Genomic DNA, 21,305 nt, shown 5'->3' with positions numbered 1-21,305 from the left:
AGAAACGCCTACAACAGCCCAGTTCCAGTTGGGAGGTGCTGGAGGGAGGCTGTGTGGGGCCTCCAGAGCCTAGAGACCTGCACTCTCATTCGCTCAGAGCCCAGCTGCGGGGCACCCCCCTGGCCCAGACACCCACACCCTCTTCCTCCCAGAACTCAGCCACAGGGCATCTCTCCCCCCCTGACACCAGCATCCCACCTCCCCTACAGAGCCCAGCCATAGGGCACCCTCTGGCCCAGATACACCTCTCCCGATGGAGCCCAGCCACAGGGCAGTCCCTGGCCCAGACACCATTTCCCCCCCGCCACCCCAGCTCAGCTGTGAGGCAGCCCCAACTCACACACCAGCACCCCCTTTACTCCCTCCCCTCAACTTCTTTTCTGTCCCGCCAGGGGACATGGTGTGGTTTAGCCCTGCCCTTCCTCACCCTTTGCCGGAGCTGGCTGGGTCTCCCAGGCCTCTCCTGTCCCAGGAGAATGAGGATCCAAGAGCATGCAACCTCAAGGCATGCCAGGCTGGGCACTCCACTCACTGCGAGCTGGGCTCTGCAGAGTCCAGTGACCCCTTAGTGGTGGCCGGAAACAGGGAATTCTGCGAAATTCTGCACTCTCAAGTGATGCAGAATTCCCCCAGGAGTAAACTGGTCAGGTACACCAAAGAGTTCTGGCTTTCTCTACAGCATTAAGTACTAGTTCCTGCCAAAGGCAGGGTAGCAGGCTGATCTCTACATGGTCCTTGTATGTGGGATCTTTCTTTATGCTAGATTAATGAAATGTATGTAACTTTATTTTGCTTCAAGACGAGGTCTCTCGAAGACGCAAAAGCACCAAGTCAGAAGCATTTGGCATGCAGATGAGGCAGCGCAAAGGGACAATTTCTGTCAACTTTGTAAGTGTGATTTCTTTGCTCTGGCCCACATGAGCATAGGAAATGAAGCTGTCAGCTTGGGTTACTTTTTGCTGTATTTGTGTCATTGGGAAAATAGGGCACTGTAACAGATAACATTATCTGCTGTAAGGTGAGAATTTGAATTAATCACAGTAAAAACGTTCCATTCTAAGTTGTGATTCCACCTTAAATTATCAGAAAAGGCTGATAAAACCTGAAGACTGGCCTGAGACTCGAGAGATCTGGGTTCAATTCTCTGTTCTGCCATAGACGTTCTGTATGATCTTGGACAAATTGCTTAGTCTCTCTGTGCTTTAGTTCTCCATCTGTAAAATGGAAATAGTAGTACTTCCCTTCCTTAGTGGTATTATAAAGAAAAATACATTAGATTATGAGTGCTCATATACTACAGTAATGGAGGCCATATAAGTATCTAAGATAGTCTAAACTTTTTGATACAAGGGACTGGATTGCTGCCATCCTAGGCTGTGTCAAGGAAATCTCTGGAACCAGTGCCAGTCCACAGACTGGTCGTTGAGAAACACTGGTTTAAACTACAGAAAACCGGACTAATTTTGTCTCAAACAGCTGTCTTGAGTTGAAATGTCTAGTTTATTAGTCTACCAGGGAGAAAAATAAAGGGAAGAAATAAAATCTGTGTAGCTGTTTGATACTTGAGTATGGAAAAACAGGGTATAGTTTCTTTTATTTTATTGGATAACTCAAATGACTTTATTTAAACTGTCATACTTGGTACATGTAGAGTCCTGAATAAGAGTCTTCTAACATGTTTGAAGAAATTAAGTTCTGTGCACTTCAAAAACAGCATATTGAGCATACAGAATGCATTATTTTTCCTTAGCTTCAGAAAGTCTTCCCAAAACTTGTTGTGGTTATTTGAAATGTTAGTTATTCCCAGTACCAGGAGGGGCCATGGGACTTGAACAAAAACTCAAATGAAATCTTTTAGAGGAAGAAATGGCTTCTGATTTAAAGTATGGGGGTTATAAACTGCAATTTGAAGCAGACGGTGTTGCCAGTGTGAATAGGCCTGAGATTCTCATTTTCAAAACTAAAAGCATTGGATCCCTTTTAGTACTTAGATGAGTTACTTGGTGAGAGTACATGGTATTTCTAGGCTTGCTGTTTCTCCATGACAGGAATGGCTGCTGTTAGTGGTTTTCATTTTTTAAATAAGATTTTATTGGAAAAATTTTCTGACCTAGTCAGTTTTCACGCATCAGGACACCTGAGTTTGATTCCTGTTTGTGTTCTCTCTCGCTTGTGGCAGGGGTTCAAATAGGGTAGCAATAAAACCAGACCTTGCAGCTATATTGCCTTGGCTGTGATCTTGTAGAACCTCTATAAATGAATGCCTGTTGAGCATGTATAGTAGTTGAATGAGAGACCTTCAAGGAAATGAGTCTCTGAAGTGTACACATCTTGTACGTCAGTCTACAGTTGAAGAATATACTACTGTAGTTCTGGTTGTCCTTCCCCACCCATTTATTATTTTACCTTTGTGTAAAATGGTAATTCTGTGCAAAAAATGCACAAATGCAAAAACCTTGAGGATTTAATTGCAAAAAAGTTTCACGATTTGAGATTCCCACAGCAACCATAAATCTGCTTTTATATGTTTGCTTTACGGTATGGCTTTGATATTTAATCACACATTAACTATGCTGTAATATAAAATGTTGCACATGTTTATGAAAAAGGGCAGTACCTTAGGATCATAGTGATTGCTTGGTGGCAGTTGCTATAGTAAATTTTGCAAAACAGTTTCAATTGTAATCCCCTATTTCTACACACTGTGTTTCTGAAAGTATCCTGTCTGGGTGATGCCTTCCATCTAGAGCCTCTGCCATACCCGTTTTCTTGAGTTTGTTTGAGATGAAGGTGTATTTTTCCTCCACCTGTCCCTTCTCTGTGTTTATAAAATAAATAAAACTCCAAAACAAAAATCCCCCCTGTAGAGTTGCTGAGGTTGGTCCCTCAGTGGGGCTGTGGAGTATCCCACTGCCTCGCTCTAAGTCAAGTGGTGTGCTGGAGCATGAATTCTTACACTTTTACTTTAATACTTGGAATCCTTACCTTCGTATAATCAGAGAAGAGTAAAGATCAAGGGGAAGGATTGTTAGCATCAATGCATGTAGCTTTTGCCTTTGGATTCTCAGCTTGTAATTTGCAATTTTTCTCTGTTCCTGGCCTGGTCTGTTTTTCGTCCCTGCATTTGAGAACAGCTTCAGATATAATTACACTTGTATCATGGATACTGATGCAGTGCCTATTTTTGATCTAGCCACGGGGACTCTTGCAGAGTGCACTGTGCAGAGATCTAATTTGAATCAACCGTCATTGGTGTGCAGAGAGTGGAGAAAGCATTCACACTGTGGATATAGCTAGGATGGATTCTCATCTTCTCAAATTAAAATTAATGTAAATGAGTTCTTCTTGTTAAAGTAAATGAGTTCTTCAAGTTGTCTGTCTGGAAGATACTTGATCATGCCCTTCCTCCCCCTGTAGCTCAGTTGGATGGATATTCCCTAGCTCCCTACCATCTTGTTTATTCAGATTCTCAGATGTATGGCTGCCTTGGGAAGCAGGAGCTCAGTGGAGGTTTATCAGTGCTTCTCTTGTGGGCTAAGGGGGTGGGAGGGAGAGGGTTACCTAATGTCAAAGTATCATATTTCAGCACTGTGTACTGTTATATAGCTAGTAAGACTCTAGCAAGGCAGCTTATGGAAGGCAGCATCTGGGTAATGGAGACTGATCATAACATTACACTGACCATTTTTTTTTTTTTTTTCCTCCACAGGTTGATCTGTATGTTTGCTTGTTTTGTGGCCGGGGAAACAATGAGGACAAACTGCTACTGTGTGATGGATGTGATGATAGCTACCACACTTTTTGCTTGATTCCCCCTTTGCCTGATGTGCCAAAGGGTGACTGGAGATGCCCGAAATGTGTTGCTGAGGTACAGAGAACTACTCAAGCTCTCTGCATCTATTCATGCTATTAGGAAGAGCCATTTACAATGGTTGCGCAGCCCTTTAAGCTCTGTCTTCTTCCTCTTGTCCTTGGAGCAGAATGTGTAGTTTTATATTTAGTTGGAGATATTGTCAAGATGTGATCTGTGACTGCTGCTGTGACTGAGTCTCCAGAAGCCCCTTGTTCAGCAAATGAAGCTGTTGGGCAGCATAAGAAAGAAGAGCGTCTGCCAGAGGAAGCCTAAAACTCCCTGGGCAGCCAAACTCTGCATGTTAAGAGCTGGGATTGGATTTGTGTTATTAGAGGGTATTAATAAAAAAGTAACGAGCCATCAGCTGTCTGGCATGTTTGCATGTTCAGATACACTGTCGGAGGGCTCTGTTGGTGTTGAAAGGGGCATTGCGGAAATAGGCAAGGTGGAATAGCCTGTCATGTGACCGAGGCTGCTATTTGCCCCCTCTCTGTGGATAAGACAGTGAAAGAAACTCCTCTGAATCTATGCATGTCAGATGACTCAAGTTACTAACCAATTAGCATAAAACTATTATACCAAAGCAGTTATCCGAATAAACCCTCTTACCCTTCTCTCCCTCTCTCCACATACGCTTATCTTCTCCACAGCTAAACCAGCTACTGACTTACTAAGACACGGTGGGTGAGATAATATCTTTTATTGGACCAACTTCTGTTGGTTACCTCTCCCGCCTTGTCACTCTAACATCCTGGGACCGACATGGCTACAATTAACTGCATTACTAAGACCAAGGCAGTTGTAAGTTCTGCTGTAGGACAGTTCTGCTACAGCTGCTTGTCTTAGTGCCTGAATCTCACGTAATCCCCTTTTAGCTTAAGGCTGCCTCAGTATCTTTGCTGTCCCTTGTCGTTCTGCCTACTTCAGCAAGTGCTGAGACAGTGCCTTTGGTAGTGCAGGTGAAGCTGCGTGGCAGTTAGTTTGACTGCCCAACTGGTAGTTGTGTGGTAGGAACTGCCCCATCTGGAGAAAGCAGTTGAAACCAATATTTTGCGTTTGTATTAGCCAAGGAAACTGACTTAGACACTGGTCTCCTCCAGTAAGAGCCTGGCTGCTTGTCATCAGTTGCAGGAGTAATATTTGTATTGCCTCTCCTAGGAATGTAACAAACCACGTGAGGCCTTTGGATTTGAGCAGGCTGTCAGGGAGTACACCCTCCAGAGCTTTGGAGAGATGGCAGATAACTTCAAATCTGATTATTTCAACATGCCAGTCCATGTAAGTATCGCTGTTTGTCAGGATTTGTTACTGGGGAGGGCACTGAAGTGAAGCTGACACAGTTTTTGATGGGCATCTCATGATTGATTTAAAGGGACAATATCAGTTTGAAATATGTAAACAAATGGTTTAGCTTTCTGGCATCTGGTCACGTCTCCTTCAGTTTCCCCTCTTTCTGCTGGTGGTCCGCTGTTTCCTTCTGGTGGATGGGTGACTTAGGCCTATACCCCAGCAAAGTACTTTGGTCAAACTATTAAATTCCTTCCCTTTTCAGGGTTCAGCAAACCAGACAGTCCAAATAATGTATTTATTCTTCCTTGTTGGCACAGGGTTCTTCCTCCAGCCCTTCACCTTGTATAATCCTTTTGACTCAGGCCTGGTTCAAGTCTTTTGACCCCTGTTACAAATCTGGCCAAGTGTCGTCCTCACCCCCTCCATGGACGGTCACCAGACTGCTGTATTGGAACCAATATTTGATTTGCGCATGCGTCCATATCCGTTGGGTTTGAGCAGCATCCAGACACTCACTCTAGTTCTTGCTTCTCAGGCACACTCCAGGGGTGCAGACTTCCTATCTGGCATCCTCCCCCTTAGGATGTGGGATCCTGTAGTCGAGCTGCCTTGGGTTCAAAGTCAAGTGTTGACACCCTCTTTCTCCCCTACCCCCGTCCTCCCACTTAAGTCTCCCCACCAGCTAGTGCACGTTTTCCCTAGTGATCAGCTCTCATGGACATTCTGGTATTCAATTCAGCTCTTTGGGGGTGCATGGCAGATAAAGTAAGGTGCACCAGTTTTGTAAAGGAACTTTTTAACCACACACACATGCACATGAGTAAAGTTGTGTGTGTGCACATACACACACAACTTTACTCTTAAACAGTACAGGGAATATACATCTCTATGCGTAAACAACAAAGAGCTGAATGTATTTCCTTCCTTCCGTCCTCTACTTCTGAGACCCTTTTAGGGTTTAGTCTGCCTCCTTCAGGGGAACTAGGTCATTCTGACCCTCCACTCCTTCTGCTCAGTCTTCTGGTTCTGGTGATTGGCTTCCCTCCTCTTGTCAGTGTGTGTGTGTCCCTTTTAAAAGCAAGGTCTGATGCTTCTTCCTGCTGCTTTTGTCATACTGAGATTTTCCCTTCTCCCTGCTTTCAGGTAGGGTTGCTGAGAGAGGGTCAATAAAATCAGTGCCACAGACTGTTGCCCCCATGGTACCATCTGGGAATGGCTCTTCAGTTGTTGATGGTCCTGTTTCAGAATCTCAGACCTAGTCTATCTTCTTCTATAAAATGGAACAGATTAGTCATAAATAGAGTTCATAAATCAAATGGAGTTCACACCTTTCTTGAGTTCAATCAGTGGTCTTCACTAGGATTAACCAGCTGATGCAGGGCTGAAAGGAGGACTTTGTCCCTTGCTGGAAGCCCCCAAGCAAAATCAATCCCACTGGGTCTTGAGCTCCTATTAGTGATGTGCTGCCTCAAGCCTTTCCTCCTTATTTCACCTCATCCTGAGACCATTCTATGAACTCTGTTCTTGTTTACAGCCCACTTTCTGGACTTGATGTTCTCTTGATGGAGAGCCCTTCAATTTTCACTTCCTGGTCTCTGCAGTCACCTTCTGCTCCTTGCAGATATTTGTACTCTGGATAGCCTTCTTCTAAGTCCTACTCTCCCTCTTCTTAACTGACCCATAGGCTTCTTGTATAGTTCAGTCATTTGACTGCCCACCCTCATGATCACATGAGCCTCTGGGACTACATTGCTTATCAATCGCTCCTGGGGACTGTCGCCCAGCATGATGATCTTTAAAGAGCTGAGCTTTATAAGATTTGTATTAGTGGCACTTGGTCTTAAAGGGCCCAGTATACTCTGTTATCCTAGCCGGTTTAACAAGTTTCAGATACCTCTGCCCTCAGCTTCTTATCAAGTTTTATTTTTAAAAACTACTATTTCTTGTTTATAAAAATGTCTCCTATGTTGTGTGTGAGAGCCATACAAACTGGAGAAACAGACTGTGGTCTGATTATACCGAAAGATCTGTCAAATGTGTAATACACAATATATGAGCCCTCAAATGAGAGAGATGTTTCCCCAGTAATCTTTTTTGCTGTAATAATCTAGGGATGGAGTTGTGATTCAGTCACAGGACTGAAATGGAAGCTCTAGGTTCTGTTACTGGTTCTGCTGTAGATTTCATGTAGCATAACACTTTGAGCAAGACATATAATCTCTCTGCTTTGTTTCTTCCATCTGTAAAATGGAGATAGTACTTCCTTAGCTGATAGGGTATGTGCAGCTAAATTAATGTTTGTGAAATACTGCGGTGATAAGCACGTAGAAAAGCCAATATTAAAAAATAATGTCGGTGTTACTTTCAGCAATGATAGATTAAAAAAAGTTTCGGACAAATGTGATTAAGTTTATGGTATCCCATTAACACTCCAGAATTAGTGAATAGTTTCCTTTTTGGAAAGGAGCACCCTTGATGAAGTAAAAACAAAGAATCTTTCTGCCTCTTGTATTTCTTATAAATCTGTGGGTGGCTGAGAGCTTAGGGGTTGGGGGAAGAGGACATTGGTCAGCTTGACCCAAATGGGCAGCTGTTATCCAATTTGTTGTGATAGATGCACAGTCTGGTTCTTTGTTCAGCGAGTATCAGTCTGTTCTGAAGACCTAGTTGAATTATTGGATATGTTGTGGTTGCTATCTTCCTTTCTGATGGGTATGTGCATAACCTGGCCTGGTGATAAAATTACTTAAAAACAGCCATACTGGGTCAGACCAAAGGTCCATCTAGTCCAGGTTCCTGTCTTCCAACAGTGGCCAGTGCCAGGTGCCCCAAAGGGACTGAACAGAACAAGTAATCATCAAGGGATCCATCTCTTGTTGCCCACTTCCAGCTTCTGGCAAAACAGAGGCTAAGGACACCATCCCTGTCTATCCTGGCTAATAGCCATTGTTGGATCTATCCTCCGTGAACTTATCTAATTCTTTTTAAAACCCTGTTATAGTCTTGGCCTTCACAACATCCTCTGGCAAGGAGTTCTTCAGGTTTACGCTGTGTTATGTGAAAAATTACCCCATAGCATGACGTAGTAGTCCTTAATGGACACATCTGGAGTGCAGGGCATTTTGCTCACTTTTTTATTCTTACAGAATTATGGGGCTATTTGTTTGTTTATTTTTCTAACTAGAACTATATATCTGGGCACTTTGCACTTTATCATCCTACCTTTTTTCCCACCTACTCCTTCCCACACAATGTGACATACTGCTTCTAAAGCCTGGTAAGCCTGTAAGGCTCCTTACCTTGTCCTAACCCTGTAAGCATCTACACTACAATGTTGCTGCTGCTGATATGAGTGGCACACTACACGGACCTAACAACTCCACCTCAGCAAGAGGAATAGATCTTAGGTCGATTTCGTTAGGATGACACAGTGTCCATGTAGACACTGCATTATTTACATTGCCTGTTGATTGTCAGCCTCCAGGGCTGACAGCTGGAGCTCTCCTTGCCCTCCTGGGGGTGACAACTGTCAGCCCCCCACACTATCCCACTTAAGTCAGTGCAGGCACGCACCACCTAGAGAAGGAGCGTAGTGTTGACATGAAAAACCCCAGTAATTATTGTAGTAGCTGTATGTTGACCCAAGTTAGGTCAATTTAATTTTGTGTAGATAAGGTGTAAGAAATGGCCAAAAAAAAAAAACAAAACATATGATTTCCATGGAATTTGATTCTCGTATGGTGTGGGAGGAGACTGGATTTAATGTCTGATCTGTGAGGTGTTGGGAAAGGTCCATTATCAGTTTTGAGTGTTGTGTTTTGTTTTGTTTTGTTTAACCCTGGGATAATGCTGTATGCCCTGGAATGCCTTTGTCTTTACAGATGGTTCCCACTGAGCTGGTGGAGAAGGAGTTCTGGCGACTGGTGAGCAGCATTGAGGAGGATGTCATTGTGGAATATGGGGCTGATATCTCATCCAAGGACTTTGGAAGTGGTTTCCCTGTGAAGGATGGCCGTCGAAAGATGATGCCAGAAGAGGAGGTGTGAACAGGGAAATGTTAACTGACCCAAACTTTGCAGAACAGGAAGTTGCACTTCATTTAGGACTGAAATTGATGTGGATTTTTGCAGTTTTGTGAAGAAAAATGGTGATAGCTTTTACATGTACCAACATTTCTTTAAGGCAAATGTGATCTGGAGGCTAAAGCAGGGGGATTAGAGTCAAGAGACCTAGGTTTCATTCCTGGCACAGTCACTGATTTACTATGACTGACAAATTATTTTTCCTTGCTGCAGTCTGCACCTGTTTTGCGTGGCTGTTGCAAGGGTTAATCTTTGTAAAGTGCTTAGATCTTCAGGTGAAGGTTGTGATAGAAATGCAAAGTATTAAGGCAGTATTCGGCATGCATTTCTGAACCATTCTCAGCATAAGGAGTCTGACAAGATTTTTTCATGAACTCTTCAACCTTCTGTTAACTACCAGAACATCAGCCTTCTCATCCAGATGTCCTATATTTAGAATCTATTGAGGATAAGTTAAACGGATTGGTTTTTAGTTGTTCTCCTTACCTGTATGTTCTCATACTCACAGCATATGCCGTGCTATCATAAGTAGAACAAAGGGAAAAGAACCACTAGGACTCAAGTTATCTCAGTACCCTTTCATGGCTTCTGCTCTGTTTAAATTAATTTTAGCCAATATGAGTTGCTGATGATAGCCTGCAGTACATCTGCCATCCTGAAATGTGGTCCAGTGTGAAGGAACTATGATGAGCATTTGAGGCATGTTATATATGAACACAGTTCTTAACTTTGTCTTTCTGGTGGAGGCATGTTGAGGTGTCTGTAGTTAGAGGTGAATTTGGGATCATCTGAGTGGTGACTTGTTCTTTTGCCTCTATACTTTTTTACCACTGCAAGTGTTATTTATTCTATCCTATAATACAAAAACTAGTGTTGCCCGATAAAATTAATAGGCAGTAGGCTTAATTCAAACCACAGGAAATAATTTTTCCATACAATGTACAGTTAATCTGTAGAACTCATTGCCATGGGATGTTGTGGTGGCCAAAAGTATAACTGGGTTCAAAAACTAGCTAGATAAGTTCACGGAGGATAGGACCATCAGTGACGGTTAGCCAAGATGTTCAGGGAGGCAACCCAAGCTCAGGGTTACTAAACCACTGGCTGCCAGAAGCTGGAAGGGAATGATGGTTGTATCACTCCAACTGCCTTATTCTGTACACTCCCTCTGTAGTTCTGGCATTGACCAATGTCAGAGACAGGATACTGGGCTAGATGGACCACTGATCTGACCTGGTATGGCAGTTTTTATGATCTTAGCAAGGACAGTGAGGGAGTTCTCCTGTTTTATGTATGTACCCTTCAAACAGTTTTTGTAAAGAAGGTTAAGATAAATCATTCTGCAGTAAAATGGGCCTTTGAGTAACTGATTTCCCAGAACATGGTTCATAAAGATGTAGTAAGGCTTGGGTTTCATGATTTCTTTGAAGTGTGTTCCAGGCTTGAATTTTGTCTTCAGGATATCATGCAGATGTCATTTGTCACCCACTTTGTAGGGTCCAGTGCTTTACTTAGAGCAAAAGAACAGGGAAAAGTGAAAGTACCTTAAGCGTGTTTAAGTTTCTATCTAAACCAGTATCTAGTGAGAGAATTACTTCAATGCAGTCCTGCTAGATTAAGGTCTAAGGAGTAGTTGGAAGACTTGATTAAGTGCCTGATATAAAGAAATACTTCCCACTTCTGAAGCTTCAGCATGGCAAAATACCAATCAAAGGTTACTATATAAATTAGTAGGCTGCTCCATTTATCCTGAGGGCTACCTTCTCCTTAGGCTTGTTAGAGTATTTGAATGGTCTTCTGACTTCACAGCTTTCTCTCTTTCTTTGGCAGGAGTATGCACTTTCTGGTTGGAACCTGAATAACATGCCAGTGTTGGAACAGTCAGTCCTCGCTCATATCAATGCAGATATCTCTGGCATGAAGGTGCCCTGGCTGTATGTAGGGATGTGCTTCTCCTCTTTCTGCTGGCACATTGAGGACCACTGGAGCTATTCCATCAATTACCTGCACTGGTACGATCTCTCTTCCTGTCACCCTCTTTCCTTGCACTGCCCTGATTGCTCTTAACTGATACAGTTCTTCATTTAATACCTGTGCCTGGTGATATCCATTCTTATTATTGTTTGTCTGAGACCAAAGGCCCATAAGAGAGATAAGCAGCTCATTTCCTTAGAATGAGACTGACACTAATAGGAGAGATGGATGCAGATATCACTGTATAAGGCACCTCAGTGTTAACCCTTTGGTTACATGTAGATGTTTAAACACCATCACCAGTAACAATGGAAAATTCTGTTCTACAGACATCCTTTCTTAGCAAGTCGTGGTGCACTCATCTAATCAAGCAATCCTATTGGCTGAATGATAAACTACTTTATAATGCAGTTTAGAAGTTAGTACTTGTTCATAAGCCAAATATTTTTGGTAAAAAAGTGATGCATCAAAGAACGGGGGTTGGCTTATAAATGAGTCTACACCAAAATTTGATGATTTTAAACTCTATGGAATCATCAGATTGAATATCTAATACTTTGTCGTTTTGTTTAGCTGGAGCGTCTGCAGGCATGGAGCCCTCAGCTCCCAGTGTCCGCAGTTTGCCGTTCCCAGTCAACGGGAGCTGTGGGAAGTGGTTGAGAACAGCAAACTGCGGACACAGGGAGCTGAGGGGCTCTGTGCCTGTGAATGCTCCAGGTAAACAAAAAGTCCAGGCCCGCTAGCGGCTTGCCCTGACAGGCCAGGAGCTAACGTTTGCCAGCCCCTGAAATGTAAGGTCAGCTTATTAATCGGTCATACAGTTTTTGCTATTTTTACCTAACCATGTTGGTGCGTCGACTTCTAAACGAACGAGTATGTACGGTATATTACATGAGAGCAAATAGCTGAGCAGCTCTATATTGATGTAGTGGTGCTCACACTGCTTCCAAATAGGAATCTCACAATGATGTTAACTTGATGTTAGGCTCTCCCAAAATGTTTTGGTGTTTGGATTTTTATTTAAAAAACAACCACCAGATTCACTGCAAACAGACCACTCATACTGCAATTTCCCCATGTCCAGGCTCAGTAATAATGGAGCAGTTTTCAGAGGTAAGCTGTGGGAAGCACCCCTATTCTAAATGAAAAGTGTGTGCTTGTGTGTACATCTTGTAACAGTCAACTTGCCTTTGAACTGTTATTGTAGTTTTCTGGAGAAGTATGTTTGCTAGTAACCAACAGCCCAGAATGTTTTGTTTAGAGTTCGGTTATTGGCTTCAGCATGCCATGAGCCAGATCATTGTGCTGCGCTTTGGTGCCAGCTGATGAGTTTCAAGAGCCCAGACAGATGTAAGGGGAAGGTTTGCTTAGTGGGATTGGACTGGTTCTGTCCTACTAGCAGGTGTCACTGAAGACTTCAGGAATCATTATTTTTCTTAGCTTTTTGGCTGGCTTCTGAATAATTTTGCAATGTATTGAGACAGTGAATGCTAGACAAACATTGAGGTATTTAGACAGAGTTGCTTGCACTTCTGAATTAGTGGATAATATTTTGAGTGGCAGAAAACCATTGACAAATTCTTGGGCTCTCAGGCCAGTATAGAGCATTGTGGTGCTAAGACTTGAAAGATGAGTAATTTTGTTTTGCAGTTACTCGTTTTTATCAGTGGATTTCACTCTGTTTGTCCCAACCCCCCTTCATATTTAACATATTAGGCACATTACCTGTCACTAGGTGTATAAATCTCGCCACAGGTATCCCAGTCAGCTATCTTTCTCTTGTGGTTCAGAACAGTGGTTTCCAGTAATTGGTTATGTGTAACAAAGTGGTGGCTGCATCTCCTTGCTGGAATGCTGAGGTTTGTGTGCCATTGTCATCACTTCTGATGCAGTTGTGCAATCTTCTGCTGGTGTCAGAGTTTGGACTGTTCCACACCCATCCTAAACTCTATTCTGGGTAAGTGCGTGGTGTTAGGAAGTAGCTTTGCAGTTAAGATCTTAGTCTGATAAAACCCGGTCAGTTGTCTGGAGGAAAAAATAGGAACCCTTTCCTTGAAGAACATGATATTTGGCATCTGTCTTCTCACCTAGGCTTCTCGTGGCAAAGTGCCTGCTGGTACTCTGTCAGATAATGGTAGAAAATGCAGCCATGAATTGTGTTCTGGAGGTAATTCACTTAATTGTCAAGTTAGAACACTGTGTTTGTTTTAGCCCAAGAAGAAAGTGAGTTTGAGAATGTTGTTTCTTGCCACGTGAAAAGGGAGAGCGGTGGGAGGCTCAGTGAAATCACTGGAGCATATCTTGTGTAACACTGACAGAATCCTAAATGGACTTTATTGAATTAGGTTTAATACCTTTTGGGATCCTTTGTATTAAAAATGCAATTGTGTGTGTTATGGAATTATATGTATATAACTTCTCTAGGAGACTGACTAATGAAATCGCTGGAAGGTATTAGGAACTTCAGAAGGCTTTTTGGAACAATCTCTGTGAAGTGGATTTCCTAGGAAGTACCTGGGGAAGGGGGATGCAAATGTGATCCACTTGAATCCATCCTTTTGAAGCTATGCTCTGGGGAAGAAAACCCATTGTCTTCTAATTACCTGCTTCTGGAAACTCCAGATCTGAGACCCCATGAGAAGTATAAAGAGTGGGCTAAACATTATGAATGTGCTTATTCTGAGCTGAAGCTGTGATAAACTTGTGAACACAAAAGAAACCCCTTGGGTGGAGTCTGGAAGGACTGCTCCAGCCAGAGCCCATATTAGGGTTGGGGTGATCTCTGGTAAGCATATTAGCATGTGTATAGGCTCTTTTATTGTTTTTAATGTGTTCTCTGTAGTGCTTCCACCTTTAGAATGAAATAAGTTTGCATAGAAAGAACTGTGTGGTAACTTATAAGTGTTGCCAATCACTGTTATAAATCTCTGAAGAGAAAGTGAGCAGGTGTGCTTAAATAGCCTGTCTTGGCTTGGAATAACACAGGAAGGTGTGGCAGGGAACTGTGCTACCTGAAAATACCCTGATCAAAATGGAATGAGACGCACATCTGCACCCAAGAAAGGCAATGTCTGGGGAGTTGGAAGCCTGAGAGTGGGTGCCATTGCTGAGGGGAAATACAGGTGCAGTTGTCCTTAGCTGACACACCTTGCGTTAGGATGACATCCTCACTTTCCTTTAGGTAATGTGTATTGTGGGCTATGTTTTCTGCCAGGGGAGAGCCGAAGACCTGGTATGGAGTGCCCTCTCATGCAGCAGAACAACTAGAGGAGGTGATGAGAGAGTTGGCTCCTGAACTGTTTGAGTCACAGCCTGATCTCCTGCATCAGCTTGTCACCATCATGAACCCCAATGTGCTGATGGAACATGGTGTGCCTGTGAGTAGTACATGAGAATTTCTTCCATACCTCTGTAACTCACTGCCTGTTTTATATACCTTTCACTTTGTGACAGATTTTCTTTATGAGGTGTTGGAATAGCTTTAAGAACTCTTATGGTGATCCCTCGGATCCAGTTAATCAATAAGGGGTGGTCTTTCATCTAATTCTGTAGCATGCTGCAGTAGAAGGAGGTAATGTTCTGCTGAAGGACTTCAGTGTGAAATTTGAAGTGAGTGTAGATGTAGCAGAATTCAGTTACGTTTCCCCTAGTGGGTTCTCACTATTAAATGATCTTAAGTGGCTCATCCGATCAAGAGAGAAACCTCTTGCAAAAAGACCCTCAAAAAGCTGTAAATAAAATATGATATAGAACAAATGTATTCACTGCATATCTAGAAAGCCTTTGACAAGCTCCCTCACCAAAGGCTCTTATGTAAATTAAGTTGTCATGGGATAAGAGGGAAGGTCCTTTCATGGATTGAGAACTGGTTAAAAGACAGGGAACAGAGAATAGGAATTAATGGTAAATTCTCAGAATGGAGAGGAATAACTAGTGGTGTTCCCCAAGGGTCAGTCCTAGGACCAGTCCTATTCAACGTATTCATAAATGATCTAGAGAAACAGTGAGGTGGCAAAGTTTGCAGATGATACTAAACTGCTCAAGCTAGTTAAGACCAAAGCAGACTGTGTAGAACTTCAAAAAGATCTCACAAAACGAAGTGATTGGGCAACAAAATGGCAAATGAAATTTAATGTGGATAAATGTAAAGTAATGCACATTGGAAAAAATAACTCCAGCTATACATACAATATGATGGGGGCTAATTTAGCTACAACGAATCAGGAAAGAGATCTTGGAGTCATCGTGGATAGTTCTCTGAAGATGTCCATGCAGTGTGTAGAGGCGGTCAAAAAAGCAAACAGGATGTTAGGAATCATTAAAAAGGGGATAGAGAATAAGGCTGAGAATATATTATTGCCCTTATATAAATTGATCGAACACCCACATCTTGAATACTGCTTACAGATGTGGTCTGCTCATCTCAAAAAAAAATATACTGGCACTAGAAAAGGTTCAGAGAAGGGCAACTAAAATGATTAGTGGTTTGGAACAGGTCCCATATGAGGAGAGATTAAAGAGGCTAGGACTTTTCATCTTGGAAAAGAGAAGACTAAGTGGAGGATATGGTAGAGGTATATAAAATCATGAGTGATGTGGAGAAAGTGGATAAGGAAAAGTTATTTACTTATTCCCATAACACAAGAACTAGGGGTCACCAAATGAAATTAATGGGCAGCAGGTTTAAAACAAATAAAAGGAAGTTCTTCTTCACACAGCATGCAGTCAACTTGTGGAACTCCTTGCCTGAGGAGGTTGTGAAGGCTAGGACTATAACAGCATTTAAAAGAGAACTGGATAAATTCATGATGGTTAAGTCCATTAATGGCTATTAGCCAGGATGGGTTAGGAATGGTGTCCCTAGCCTCTGTTTGTCAGAGGATGGAGATGGATGGCAGGAGAGAGATTGCTTGATCGTTACCTATTAGGTTCACTCCCTCTGAGGCACCTGGCATTGGCCACTGTTGGTAGACAGGATACTGGGCTAGATGGACCTTTGGTCAGACCTGGTTCGGCCGTTCTTATGTTCTTACATCATAATTATTTGATTTTTGTTCCTGTGTTATCAGCTGTTGAAGAACCAGATATCTAAATTCAATATGTTAATTAAATAGTAATTAACCACTAGGCTTTGGTTAAATGTCACCATTAACATAGTCCAGTATTTGAGGGTGGCCAGCAACAGACGCTTCAGAGGAAAGTGTAAAAAACCCTGTTATAGGCAGATGTGAGGTAATCGACGCCCACATTAGGACTCCTCGTGATCTCTAACAGTTTAAGTTTGATTTAAGTCTTGAAGCTTGAGGTTTAGTATCTCTTGGAAAATTTTTGTTAGCATGAATTATAACTGTGGCTATTCTTGATAGCAATATATATGTCCATTCCCTTTTTAATCTGGAATTAAGAAAATATTGTAATACGAACTAAATTAATGGAACATTGTCAATTTAAAATCTTGTGTAAACAGATTTTGTTTCCTTCATTACTATTGATGATGTAGCTTATTAAAACTGAAATATTTTCAAAAGTCATGGACACTGCTTTTGCTGTTTGCTTCTTAGTTAGCTTGGCCAGTGAAAATCAGTGAAGTCAGATTCATAGATCCACTTTTATTTTAAACATTTTCATTTTCAGGTTCTCTACAATGCAAAATTGTAGCAATGGGGTACAAGGTAGTTAAATTCCTTTGGAATTTAAAAATATAATGAAAACATTTCTATTTCTCAGGTTTAGTAAAATCTACTTTTTTGTAAAATATGAATTGTCCCTTTAAGTCACTACCATTCACTTTCAGTAGGCTAAATTACATCTCTGGCAGATGTCCAAACAAAGCAAAGTGTACTCTTTTTCCCAGAGGCTTTTAAACTTTGTGGTATGAAGGGTTAAGTGAAGATCCACTAACTGATAGTAGAGAAACTACCTACCTGAATCCCAAAAGGGACAAGCCCTGTGATGGGCCTTAACTGCTGATTGATTTATTCAACCTTTTGTAATAAGGCTCTCCAAGAGGATTTAATTTTCAAAAGGTTAAACACCCTGCTAATCTATCCTGCCTTAGCTAAATTCCCTGTTGTCTCCTACAGGTGAAAGGAGATGGTTTCACGGTGTCCTTTTTTATGAATTATTTTAACTTTCTGCTGCCGATCTCAGTTTTCTTCTTCCTGTCCCCCACCCTGATTTGTATTTAGGTGTACAGGACCAATCAGTGCGCTGGTGAGTTTGTTGTGACTTTTCCTCGTGCTTATCACTCCGGATTTAACCAGGGCTACAACTTTGCTGAGGCCGTGAACTTCTGCACTGCAGACTGGGTGCGTTCTGTTGCACATATCTGTCCATGTCTCTGCTAGCTGGCCTTTATTAAGAGAATATTAGTAACTTGTTTATCTGGATAGTAATCTCACATGTTACAGCAGTACCTGGCACTGCAATGGTTAAGTCATTCGAGTTTCCATCACAAAAAATGCATTTTGTCGGGCTTACAAATCAATTCTAAATAGCTTCTAATTGACAACTATGAATATTGGCTTTCTTTTAAGCATGTGTCTGAACTCATCCTTACGATTCACACTTCAGTTAACTGCTAGGGCTTCTGAGGTGCTCTCTGATGCAGATGTCCTTTCTGCACTTGTGTAGAATAGATAACCCACTGTGCTAAACCCCAGAGAGAAATGCTTGCAGCTGTGTTCTCCCTTTCCCTTGCTGTGGCCAGTTACTGCAGTTCTTAGTGCTATAAGCTTTAGCTCTAAACCCCTATTGTTTCATGACACTGCATAGCTAGATACAGATGCGGGGCTCACTTTGGTAACTAGCTATATAAGATTCCTTTTGCTTAGTCTAAAATATGAACCCATTGGGCTTCAGTAATCCATATACCTACGTCCATTAGCTTTTTGTATATTTAAAAAAAGATGCAAAGCATGGCTCTCATTCTGTAGGTTCTGGAGACGTTGTCTTTGATAACTGACGCAATTTGTCCATTATAATTGGTTACGTCCATAAAGACACTGTTCCTTAGTTGATGTATTTCTAAGTATTCCTTTTCCCAACTCTTGTTGAGGGAGGCAGAATGGGGAGATGTGGGACAGCCCCTTGGAACATGCCCCCAAATAATGACCTTGTTATTGCTTGGCATTTCCTAGCTTCCCATTGGACGTCAGTGTGTGAATCACTACCGACGTCTAAGGCGTCATTGCGTCTTCTCCCACGAGGAGCTGATCTTCAAGATGGCCGCAGATCCAGAGTGTTTGGATGTGGGGCTTGCTGCCATGGTCTGCAAGGAAATGACTCTCATGACAGAGGAGGAAACACGCTTAAGGGAATCAGTTGTACAGATGGTGAGTACCATGAGTGCAGCTCCTGCTTTTCGTCCTGTTGGTGCAGTGCAGGGTTAATAGAAGACTTCTTGAAAGAAAGTGTGCTATTTCTCTGATTCATGTCCTTATCAAGTGTCAAATTTTTGTCAGGGAGTGCTGATGTCAGAAGAGGAGGTGTTTGAACTGGTTCCAGATGATGAGCGTCAGTGTGCAGCCTGCAGGACCACATGCTTCTTGTCTGCTCTTACTTGCTCTTGTAATCCTGAGCGGCTTGTATGCCTGTATCATCCGACTGACTTGTGTCCCTGTCCCATGCAGAAAAAGTGTCTCAGGTACACAAGTTTCCCTGTCTTTCCTTTCCCATGTGCAGTCTGTCCTGTTACCCAGAAACTTATGGTGAATATAGCAGTTGTTTTTATCTACCTCTTTCTAACCAGCAGGGATAGCCGCCTCATTTCCCATGAGGCCAAGAAATCTTGGTGTAATATAGAGCTTCTTAACCCTCATCTGTTGATCTCTCTGAATAGAAACTGATGTTCTATGTATTACAGGAAGTTTAATGCTTTTGCACTTTTCCCCTGTTTATCTACAGGTACCGGTATCCATTAGAGGACCTCCCTTCTCTTCTGTATGGAGTGAAAGTTAGAGCACAGTCCTACGACACTTGGGTCAGTAGAGTTACAGAGGCACTGGCTGCCAACCTCAACCACAAGAAAGGTCAGACTTCCATTATTGTACACTGTAGCAGTTTGTTTGGGGGAATTCCCCCTTTGTTGAGCCCATTTTTCCAGTGAGTGACACAGGTATTGGATTGAGGTGGGGTATTCCAGCTATGTGAAAGGAGGGATGTTCTTAGTGGAAGTGGAGAGATGGATCTAATTGAAAGTCGCACAAATATTAGATAGATGCTTTTCATTGCTGCTGTGCATTTCAGATCTAGGTAGCATGTTGGGAACTTGTTTGGGGACTAGTGAAACGGACTAAGATGGCGTTAATTTTTGCGCACAGACTACTTGTATCCTATTATTGCAGATGTGATTGAGTTGAGAGTGATGTTGGAGGATGCTGAAGATAGGAAGTATCCAGAGAATGATCTCTTCCGCAGGCTCAGAGATGCTGTGAAAGAGGCAGAGACCTGTGCTTCGGTGGCACAGCTGCTTCTGAGCAAAAAGCAAAAACACAGGTAAGGCCAGGAGCTTTTCAATGTATGTCATCTTATACCCTTCTCCTGCCACTCAGATGCTGAAGTGGAAGGCCCCTGAGGCTTCCAGCATGGATGGATAGAAGCCCACCATTTTCTTTGTCCGATGGTGGGGTGACAGTGTACTGGCAGGAATGCTGTGGTAGAGGACCATACTTTCACAGATCTGAGATTTTCTGCTGATAAACAAGCTGCTGAACTTTGTACTGAACTATGGAAGCACGAGGGAGGTGGGGGTGAGGGTGCGGGTGCTGATTAGGGATTCAATGACCATGGATAAGGCCACACATGGACAGGTCACGACTGTTATTGCCCGTTACCTGTCCATGACTTTTACTAAAAATACCTGTGACTAAATCTTATCTGCTGGGAGGGGGCGCTCTTGAAGACTGCTGCTGGGTGCGGGGGGACAGCCTGGGGCCCCGCTGCAGCTGGGGGCGGTCCAGGGCCCCCTGCCATTGGTGGGGAGGGGGAGGCGGTGGCATGTGTTCCCAACGCCTATTTGGGAAGAGGGTAGCCAGGGCCCCCTGGCCGCTTCTGATGCAGGCTGGGGCTGGCCTGTGGCCCCATCACTGTTGGTCCCAGACTGCTGCTCCAGGGCAGCGCTGGAGACCAGCTGCCTGGGGCTGCCAGAGTAGCAGCTGGTGCGCCTGGCCTCTGGGTTTCCCCAGCTGCTGGGGTGGTCCTGGGGTCAGCCGCACTAGCACTGCAAAATTCACGGAGGTCACAAAGTCACAGAAGCCGTGACTTACGTGACCTCTGTGAATGATTCGCAGCCTTAACCATGGAAGGGGTTGCACGGAAAGAGACAGATCAACAAAAATGTAAAAGTAATGAAAATTTAAGGTTAAACAACATAAAAGTGTAAGTGTGAGTGAAGTACACCAGTGGAAATGGGAAACAGCCCTCTGCTTATTTGCAGCATCAGAGATACTGTATTGCCCTGTCCTGCCCCCCAGATGCCTACCTCTTCCGGCAGTACCCAGGTGTTCCCTGTATGTTCCGACTTTGCTAGTGCTGCAATGATGGTATCAGCTGGAGTTATTAATTTGGCAGGCCACTGAATTTTTCTGAGGAATGCAAGGGAGGGAAGGGAAATGTTAACTTTTAGCAGTTTATATCTTAGCCAAAGCTGAAAGGAGTTTCAAGGAAAAAGAAAACAGCTTCTGTAGCTTGAGGACTGACATCCTCCATATCATAGGTTTCCTGCAAACAATTCAGGTGTGAGAGACTCTCAAGAATCCTTTCTAATGGCAACCTAAACATAGTGGTCACTACCAGTTCTCTCTCTCTCTCTCACACACACACATTTTAAAATAGTTTAAAAAAGTAAGAGACAGAGATAAAAATAGTTAAAGCAGAGCAAATCTGCTATTTTAATACTTTCAAGGAAAATGTGGAGTCAGGCACCAGGTTTTTTTTCTATTCACTTTTTATTAATTTTTAAAAGTATGTACTGAAAAACCAAAGATTCTGGAGTCCTGCTTTTTGGTACCGGGGCTCTGGTAACGAGCACCTCTCAATCCCTGGAATCATCACCAGCATCTGGTCATTCACTTCCAGTCTTTTTGTTTTCTCCACTGCTATCCAGC

The 21,305-nt window shown here is 42.9% G+C and overlaps 1 protein-coding gene across 3 annotated transcripts in view; it reads left to right on the top strand.

Annotated features, from left to right (window-relative positions):
- The window catches only part of KDM5A (lysine demethylase 5A), an 80,526-nt gene that overhangs the window by 16,581 nt on the left and 42,640 nt on the right, over nucleotides 1-21,305 (top strand). For all 3 annotated transcript variants that reach the window (XM_050917953.1, XM_050917940.1, XM_050917946.1), the window contains 11 exons: nucleotides 800-888; nucleotides 3,710-3,868; nucleotides 5,012-5,131; nucleotides 9,025-9,183; nucleotides 11,056-11,237; nucleotides 14,414-14,576; nucleotides 17,388-17,507; nucleotides 18,339-18,533; nucleotides 18,663-18,844; nucleotides 19,105-19,229; nucleotides 19,545-19,695. In XM_050917953.1, the coding sequence (XP_050773910.1) occupies nucleotides 800-888; nucleotides 3,710-3,868; nucleotides 5,012-5,131; nucleotides 9,025-9,183; nucleotides 11,056-11,237; nucleotides 14,414-14,576; nucleotides 17,388-17,507; nucleotides 18,339-18,533; nucleotides 18,663-18,844; nucleotides 19,105-19,229; nucleotides 19,545-19,695 (1,645 nt within the window). The remainder of the gene's footprint in view (nucleotides 1-799; nucleotides 889-3,709; nucleotides 3,869-5,011; nucleotides 5,132-9,024; nucleotides 9,184-11,055; nucleotides 11,238-14,413; nucleotides 14,577-17,387; nucleotides 17,508-18,338; nucleotides 18,534-18,662; nucleotides 18,845-19,104; nucleotides 19,230-19,544; nucleotides 19,696-21,305) is intronic.

Source organism: Gopherus flavomarginatus, chromosome 1, assembly GCF_025201925.1.
Source record: "Gopherus flavomarginatus isolate rGopFla2 chromosome 1, rGopFla2.mat.asm, whole genome shotgun sequence".
Lineage (NCBI taxonomy): Eukaryota > Metazoa > Chordata > Testudines > Testudinidae > Gopherus > Gopherus flavomarginatus.
Note: the sequence above shows the minus strand (reverse complement) of the source record. Positions and strands in the feature narration are given on the sequence as shown.